Below are 8,903 nucleotides of genomic sequence, written 5' to 3' on the forward strand. Positions count from 1 at the left end.
GGGCTTAACATTCTTAGCAGCAACATCCATAATGCAGAGATAAGGAACTCCTTCCTAAATTCCGCCTTGGCTCAACAGGTACACACAAGGTACCACTTAGAAGTGGGAAGAGCAAAAGATTTATTACCATGGTTCAAAATAAAAGTACAGAAAAATACAAATGGAAAGGTAAAGAACACATTTTCAGTAGAATTCAGTGGAACTTTGAATTTAAAAAGTTCCTCAGAGTTTAGGCATGTTATTAGTCATACAGGCTTACTGAACTCAGCTCTGATCATCGAGAGCAATAGGACAGGCACAGAACTATCCATCTACAGGCAAAGTCTGAGCCAGAGAAATTAAACTGTAGTGTATTACATTCACTTCCAAAGAGTTTGTTAAAATATCAGTTCCTGCAGAAAGCAGCAACAAACAGCTTGGATAGCAATACATACAACAAGACAACGGTAGTGATAGGCACCAAGTGCCACACGCTTGGTGGCACTGTGCTACAGCCAGAAGCATTTCAAGAGAGCAGGCATTGCTAATGTACACTACAGATAAACATAGAAGTATTGTCTGGCTTTGACTATTTCAGAGCACACTTAACGATTCTCTAGACAACCTTGGTATCATAATAGGCCAAAAGGTACTGGCACAGCCAGACTGGAGCTCAAGATGATAACAGGACAATAAAGGTCCAGCACCAAGAATGGAATAATGCAGTTTCACCTAAAGGCTGGGCAGAGATGTGATTGAGAGCAGGCATGGGAAGAAAGACCTGGGAGTGATGGCTGATGAAAGGGTCAACATGAACCAGCTGTGTGCACTTGGAGCCCAGAAAACCAAACAGAATCCTGGGATCCATCAAAAGAAGCATGGCCAGCAGGTCAGAGGAGGTGATTCTGCCCCTCTGCTCTTGGAAGATCCCACCTGAGACACTGCATTCAGCTCCCAAGATAAAAAAGGACAAGGGACCTGTTGGCACAAATCCAGACAAGGGCCACAAACACAGGCAGCTGGAGCACCTCTCCTATGAGGATGGGCTGGGAAAGTTGGGGCTGTTCACTTGGGGAAGAGAAGGTTGCATGGATACCTCATAGTAAACTTCCAGTAACTGAAGGGGGCCTGCAGAGAAGTTGGAAAGGGACTTATTGTCAGGAACTCTAGTGGTAGAGCTAGGAAAAATTGGTACAAAATCAAAGAGGAAATTTAGTCTAGGTGTTGGGTAGAAATTCTTTACTGTAAGGGTGGTGAGACACCAGAAGAGATTGCCCAGGGAAGTTGTGGATGCCTCAACCCTGAAAGCATTCAAGGCTAGGCTGGAGAAGGCCTTGAGCAACCTGGTCTAGTGAGAGGTGTCCCTGCATAGAGCAGGAAGGGCTGGGACTAGATGATCTTTAAGATCCATTTCAAACACTTAACATAATACAGTTCTACAATCAGAACAAAACAATGTTGGCAGTAGATACTAAAATCTCAAGCCATTGCCACTGCTTCTGAAGTTTGTGACGCCAATTTGCTTTTCTACCTTGTTTAGGTGGAACATTTGGGAGAACAGCAAACAATTCTACTGAAAAGTATGTTTCTTCTCCCACCCAAGGCAGTATTATCAGAGCACCTATCAGTATCACTTAACTTGCAGTATCAGTATTGCTTTACTTGCAATAGCTAAAAATCAGAAGCACTCTACAAAATCATGAGATGAGAGGATTTTCTTTAACAGAAGCTAAAACCAAGTAAAGACAAAATATATAGTACTGAACAAACTGACAGCCAGAGATAGAGAAGGTAAGTGTAGAACACCAGGGAAATTTCGAACAATAAAATTATGAGCAGCAAATAAACATTACAAACACAAAAGATCCAAATAAGTAGCCACTGCTTATTAACTTTATAATCTCCAAAAATTACAATCAACATTGTTGGTTTTTAGTTCCAACCAGCAAAAAGCAATTTCATTGCTAGTGATACTACAGATGTAGTTCATAAATGTAGCTTCATATAAATAATTGATATTATATGCTACTCTGGACAAGGAAGTACTAACTTATAAAAATGATTAAGAAGCTATTATCTGAAAGTAATTGCCAAATAAGGAACCATCATTCAGGGAGACCATTTATAGTGAACTTCCAGTGGGATTGAAGCTGTATCAGATCTTGGTGGGTACATTTTTAAAAAGGGGTTTGGAGTGGGTTGTTCTTTTTAAAAGGAATTTTTATTAGGCATGTTAGGAAACACATGACTGAGGATATTCACCAATTAAAATATGCAGCAGAAAACAACGGCAGACCTGAGCTACCTAATGAGATAGGTAGATTCTGTAATTCTGGCTACTAAAGTAGAAGTTATTTTAGCACAGCTCTAGAGTGCATTTTAATAGTGAAACAAGACAGACTACTGTCCCAAGAAGGTCCCTGGAGGCTCTAACAGTGAAACAACATTTCAGTGAGACACCACAACTAGAAGTGTTCATACTACTAATGCACTGAAAGGCTACTGACAGCACCTTTGGTTTTGCTTTCTGCAATACATCACACAGAATACTGAACAAAGTTCTTGCACACATCCTAAAAGTATCTACCTTTCAAAACATGTTCTAAAGATCAAGTGAAAATAGGTCAAATTGATTAGGGAGGTAGGAAATATTTCTGAACTTAAACTCTCGTACAATGAGATAACAGATGTGACTTGATCACTATTCTGGAAAGGCATTTCCATAAACTAGGATCCAGAAGTCTATATTACACAGTTTCTGCTCTGAGGGAAAGCAATTAATCTTTGAATAAGAATGACATCTTGCTATGTATATTTAAACCTTTCTAGAAGAGATTCTTTATTCCACTTATATACAAACACCTTCCCTCTTCAAGGTACTAAAGATTCACAAGGTCATTATTCACTCATGTTTCTCAACAGGAGATTCAACAGATTACCTCCACTGTATGCTTTCACTGTAACAGTGATGCAGCAAGATCCATGCAAATGACAGTGCAGAGAAGTAGACATTTATCATACTGCAAGATGAAACTGTACGCCAGAAAGTCAAACAGGGGAAGAACACACAAGAAAAAGATTAGCTATGATCAATGGAAGATCACCTGCTCAGAATTAATTGTTAGATTGCTGCAATGTTTAAATACAGCTCTTCATCAAAATATTTGCTGTAATGATATTTCAAGTGACAAAATAACCCTTTATGAAAAAAACCTAACTATAACCCTGTCCCAAATTATGTCTGAACGCCTCTGAACAGCAACACTGCTCAAATCTGGACTGAATAAAGCAAAAAATGACCACAATCAAAACTAATTTTCAAAGTGCAGAACCAGAGAATGATGTTCTGAGACATTCTTGCTATCCTAAGGCGGCTAATTTAACCAAACTGTGATGAGTCTTTTCTAGTAAAAGAGAAAGCATACTAAAGTAAAGCTCAAAAAAAGATCTTAGGCTATTCCCCCTTGTACCTTACATAGAGAACCAAAGGAAAAAAAGTAGTGTGTTAAGATTTCAAAATCAAACAGCTCTAAACAATCATGTTTATTAGCATCCACAAAAAATGCAAGTACTGTGGAGACAACAGATAAGCTGACTAACCAAAGCTACTTACCTTCAAGGATCCAGAATGAAAACATCCACGCTAAAAATGATAATTTGTTGCAGAAAACACTAATTAAACAAGGTATTCTTGTCTTAATTCAAAAACAGAATGATGAGTTCTCATATTGAAAATTTATACTTACGCTTTCAACTCGGCAAATCTCACAAGGATGCGAGCGTAGCTCTCATCTTGACTATACTTTTCTGCAGGTAATGCAGTCACTGCTTGACTGTACCGACCAATGAGTCTATTGAGTAGGCTAACATCCATCTGGGGAACACCCTTTTTCTCTAGTTTAAGCAAAAAACATAGCCAATCTTCTGGATTATTTGTTGTCATCATTATTTGATTGACAGTTCCAGAGTTATCTGACAGAAAAACAAAAAAGGAGATTGATTTAAACAGCAGCCAACATGTACAGAAGAAAAGAGTTTTTACAAGCTTTTGTGCAAAACATTTACTATTTTTAAAACAAGATTAAAGCAAAAGAGCTAAGAAATAAGGAGAGATGAAATTAACCTTGTGATCATTAATATTGAAGAAACACTAAACTTGAAATCCTTTCAGTTAATGGTTCTTTCACTCAGTCTAGGTTAAGAGCTTTTGCATATGTGACAACAGAATAACAAAACCAAATACCTGTTGTATCAGCTGAGATTTTAGTATAGTTAAATTCATCTGTGATATTCTCTTCATTTCTGTATTTGTTCTTCAAGTTTCTAACTCTATTCATGATTGATGTTATCTGTGGCAATCCTCTTTCACTTAGGTCTGTCTCCTCCATCTGCAAGGTACCAGGTTAAAAAACAATGAAGTTACTAAGAACCCTGTTGTAGCTCACTTTGATTGGAATTACCATGGGAAATCTTCTCATGTATAATTTGGAGCTTGAGACTCAACCACATTATGTAACAAATACTCCATTAAGCCTTTGTCAATGTAGTTATACAAGTAAACTTCTTCATAGGAGACAACTTGGACAAATAAAAAGAATTGGTACTTAGCTGATCCACCCAAATCCTAATCCATACTTCACAGCAGCCCTTTCCAATAGTTAGCATTTGAGTAAAATGGAGTAGGATACGTTGCCTGAAATAGCTTCAAATCCATTGCATTAAATCACATTCTGTACTCATAATTAGGCTGGCTTTAGTTTAGCACACAGTGTTAATCCAAGCTCCTTGCCATAGGTTACGGCAATTAGTTCTCACAGTGGGCTAAGTAGAAAAGAATTCCCATTCTCCTCTGTTCAAAGGACAAATACAAGTGACACCAATTTTTAAGTTTCTGAAAGGAGGTTTAGAGATTCAAAGACCTCTTATAAGAAACTTGTGCCAAATCCTCAACCTTCTGACAGTTTGTCATGAGCTAATACATGTATATAGCTGAGAGATAACAGTCTAAGCAATCTGAGCAGAGCAAGACTGCTAAAATAAGCTAAAAAACTCTAATGATTTCTTCCTTTTCTGCCTACAATAAACAGCTTTTCCCACATCAATGTTCCATGCATCTAATGAACATGAGAATTCTACTAAAAACTGTGGTGAATTTAGTGCATTTTCAGGAATTTGATGTCCTAATTACTGTGAAGTTGAGACCAGGAACAGGGAAAGTAACGCACTTCAGACAGATTAAATAGGTTCAAAGAAAAACTAAATTTAGTTTTACGATGAAATGCTAGTCTTTGTTCCCCTTGTACTCGTGTATAACGAATCAACAGAAAGTTGTTAGAGGGCTAGAAACTTTAGATCTACTTTTAGGTGAATTATTGCTAGAGAAGGAATTGAATGGAATCAAGTTCATCTACCTTTAACCCACTATCTTAAAAAAATATACCAGGCACCACTCTCAGGAAGCCCCACAAATAATTTTTAGAGCATTATTCATCAGAAGCTAGCATGTCTTTAAAAGCACCAGGCTCCCAGCTTTCCCCAGGCAAAGACCATAAATCAGAAATATTATCATGCTTACAAGAGCTTGCTTATAAGGGAAAAGTAGTCATATTTCATATTCATCCTGAGCTAGATATGGCTCACCAAGAATACCAAGCCTGCTCTTATAAATACAGAAGTGCTGTTTTGTAGGTTGAAAGCACAGTTTCACTGTGTAAATTCCAAGACTTAGGAAAGCATGATCTACATTGCCACTATGAAGAGGCACCTTAAGGGTCTGGAGAGACAGACCTGCGATGAAAAAAGCCCAAAATCCTATGAAAGATAAAGACTGTACGCTAAATCAGTAGTATCTGAAACACTATTTTTGTTTCACTGAACAGAGACAAATAAAGGAACCCCCTCATTTATATTTATAAATGTACCCTGAATAAATTTTAATTTTAATGCTTGTTTGGAACTTGCTTTAATATCTATTTCTCCCTCATTGCCAATTTAGGCTGTTCTGAAAGTGGGTCAGTAAAACTGTCCCATCTTTTGGGGATTATGCTGCTAAAAACTACATAGGTGATTACTATAGTAAATACTGTTCATGTGCCATTCTACAGATGACACTTGCTTCATAAGGAAAATTTTAGTATACATTGCAGTTTTGCCCTTTAAAAATACTCTAGAAGGGGCTACAGGAAAACAGATACTCCAAATCACCTCTTTACGGGTGAGAATATCCATAGGGACCCCGTTTTCAACTGTAACCACACCCTCAAAGTATGGATGAGGTCAGCTTCTCCAGAAGCTGAAGCACCAAGACAACCAAAAGAAATTTACTTCATGTTAAGAAATACCACAATATCTCATTGCAACTGTAACTGCTAACAATTCCCAGGTGTATTTTGGTTTTCTTAAACAGTCTTTACATTTTTCTCACCAATGTCAAAAGTTCATTATTCTTCCTGCAGTGATAGCTTCTCAAATGCAGTAGACATAAAGAAGAATAAATTTCTGTATAAATCTGATCTTAAGTCTCAACAATACACATCAAACTTACATTTCTGGTGTGCTGTTTAACTGCTCAAGGTTCAACGTGTTATGGAGAAAAACTCTCCTGAGGAATGGATATACCTTGTCAAAAAGATGGATGAAGGCCAGACTACCTCAGATGATCCCAAAAGCCCAAAGGCAAGAAATTAAGTTCTCCATTGTGAAGAAGCACCTGTGTATCAAAAATTGATGGGTTAAACATTGAAAGCTTACAGTGTAAGCTTGCCTAATTGTCATATCCCAGAAATACAGTTTTCATCAAAATCAATAAAACTATCCCTAGTTAACAGCACAAAAAAAGCTTAAAGACAACTTTTGGAATGAGGGCAAGCACTTCCAAATGCATCAGCTTGTTATGACATTCAGAGACTAAAAGTACACTAAGGGCATATTCATCTACATATCGTCATGATCTGCCAGCAATCTTTCCACTCATGCCAATGTTCAACCATAAGCAGGTATTCAGAGGTTCATTTGTTCTTAATCTGCTGCACAATTACTCTTAAAGAAAGTATTTGCCACGAATTTCCCTAGTGTGTGTGTATTTATATAGAGAGAGATATATAGATATATAGAGAAACATATATAGGTAGATAAAGATATACTTAAAATCTGACAACAGCAAAGACGTACACCAGCCACAGGCTGTTACAAAGGCAATGAATAGGAGCTGAGGTCCTAACTGCAACAGCCACACTTACAGCATACTTGAAACCTAGAAATGTCTCCAGGAGAGAAGGTTAGAGACAGGAAAACCAGGGAACACGTAATGTAAAGATCAGGAAGACCTACCTCTAAATAAAGTGTAGTAGTTAGAGTAACTTCAACCCGTCATACAGAGTAAACAAGGTGCCAAAGGACAGAGACTTGCAAGCAGTAAATGGATGAAGTGGCAGTATAGGTTGGTGCTAAGAGTCCACGTCTAACAGACTCAAAAATACTCACTGATAATAAAAAGAAGTAACAGCATCCAGTCTTGAAATATTGTATTTGCTGTTATTACACGACTTATGCTTATGACCTCTAAGGAGGAGAGTAAAAGTGACACCTGTTTCTGAAGCACCTACCCAGGCTTTAAAAAATACAACCTATAAAAGGCTTTCCTCTGTGTTGTTTAAAAGTTCTAAATCAGGATTTTTTTAAAAAAAAAAGTTAAAACAATTTTTTTGAAAAAGTAAAACAAAAACTCCCAATACTAAGAAAAAGTGCCGTCGATTTGAAAAAAATAGCAACACTAACAAAGAAATTAAATAGAAAAATATTAAATTCTAACGTAAGACACAGAAAGGATAAGACTCCAAGATACAAAACAGGGCTAAGTAAGAGAGAGACTGAACATCAGCGGAGCAGGTGAGGCAATGTGGTATAAACAAAGACCGTGAGGCAGCGAAGGAGGCGAGAAAATGCAGCCAGGTTTCCTCGCCCTCAGGGACGGAAGCCCAGCGAAGGCGCAGCCCCGCAGACCAGCACACCCACTGCCCCCCGGCTCCCTCACCCACCTTCCCTCACTCCGCTGCTCCCCGGCCCGGTCCCTTCACCCTCGCTGTCCGGCCCTCACCGAGGCCGCCCCCAGCCCCGCCCGGCCGCCCTCACCGCGGCCGTCACCGCTGCAGGGCCGGGACGCAGCTCCGACCGAGCGCCTTCGCGCGCTGCCCTGGTTTGAATGTGACCGATGGCCCGAGCGCGCCCTTCCCATTGGCCGGCAGGCGGGAGGAAGCGAGCGCTGATTGGTCGCAGGAGGGAAACACGGGCGGCCCGCCCGCCCATTGGCCGGTGGCTGCGCCGTGCGCTGCGCCTTGGGGCCCGAGCGGCGGGGCGGGTGCGCAGGCGCGCTGGGGCGGCTGAGGGCCGCGGGCCTTGGCTGGTTATGGGCAGGGGTCGCGGCGATGCGGTAGCGCCGACTTAGTTAAATTTTATCTCTGGAAATGCTTTCCTCGTTTGGCCATAGCCGGTTATAGCTTGAAGCTCTATTTCGCTGTAACGGAATAGTCGGGCTGTGTGTCCACACCAGCTCCTTAAGATTACGTGTCCCCTGTACCTTTCCCTCCGGAGGATCCTTCATAAGCCGATCCTGTATCTGCAGTGTGCCTAAGGCTGCTAAAAGCAGCTCCTTCTTTGAGCTTTCCCGTTCTTGGATTATAGTAATGCAAACGCACTAAGCAGAACAGTTCGGCCTCTCGGTTTGCATTCTGGGTGTACACAATAATTTGTGTTCTTTGCAGATGTATGGTTGTTCTGATGCTTACAATGTATTAATATTATGCCTATTATATTTCGAGATTGGTAGCACATTATACTAATCAGATGTGTGTTTAATGCCTTAATAATTTGGTAAGTTGCTAATCATTTGCTTGCCAGTGACATCACACATGATGTCTAATAATAAG

At 39.7% G+C, this 8,903-nt stretch overlaps 1 protein-coding gene across 6 annotated transcripts in view; it reads right to left on the reverse strand.

The window, feature by feature from the left end:
* TTK (TTK protein kinase) overlaps positions 1 to 8,174 on the reverse strand; it is a 28,838-nt gene extending 20,664 nt beyond the window's left edge. For 2 of the 6 annotated variants that reach the window (XM_015623192.2, XM_015623188.2), the window contains exons 1-4: positions 8,016 to 8,174; positions 6,524 to 6,688; positions 4,223 to 4,367; positions 3,726 to 3,951 (exon numbers count right to left, since the gene is read on the reverse strand). In XM_015623192.2, the coding sequence (XP_015478678.1) occupies positions 3,726 to 3,951; positions 4,223 to 4,367 (371 nt within the window). In that variant the 5' untranslated portion in view covers positions 6,524 to 6,688; positions 8,016 to 8,174. The remainder of the gene's footprint in view (positions 1 to 3,725; positions 3,952 to 4,222; positions 4,368 to 6,523; positions 6,689 to 8,015) is intronic. The other 4 variants (XM_033512921.1, XM_015623189.1, XM_015623191.2 and 1 more) reach the window with 4 other exon arrangements.
* Positions 8,175 to 8,903: the final 729 nt, after the last annotated feature.

This window comes from Parus major, chromosome 3, assembly GCF_001522545.3.
Source record: "Parus major isolate Abel chromosome 3, Parus_major1.1, whole genome shotgun sequence".
In the NCBI taxonomy this organism is placed as follows: domain Eukaryota; kingdom Metazoa; phylum Chordata; class Aves; order Passeriformes; family Paridae; genus Parus; species Parus major.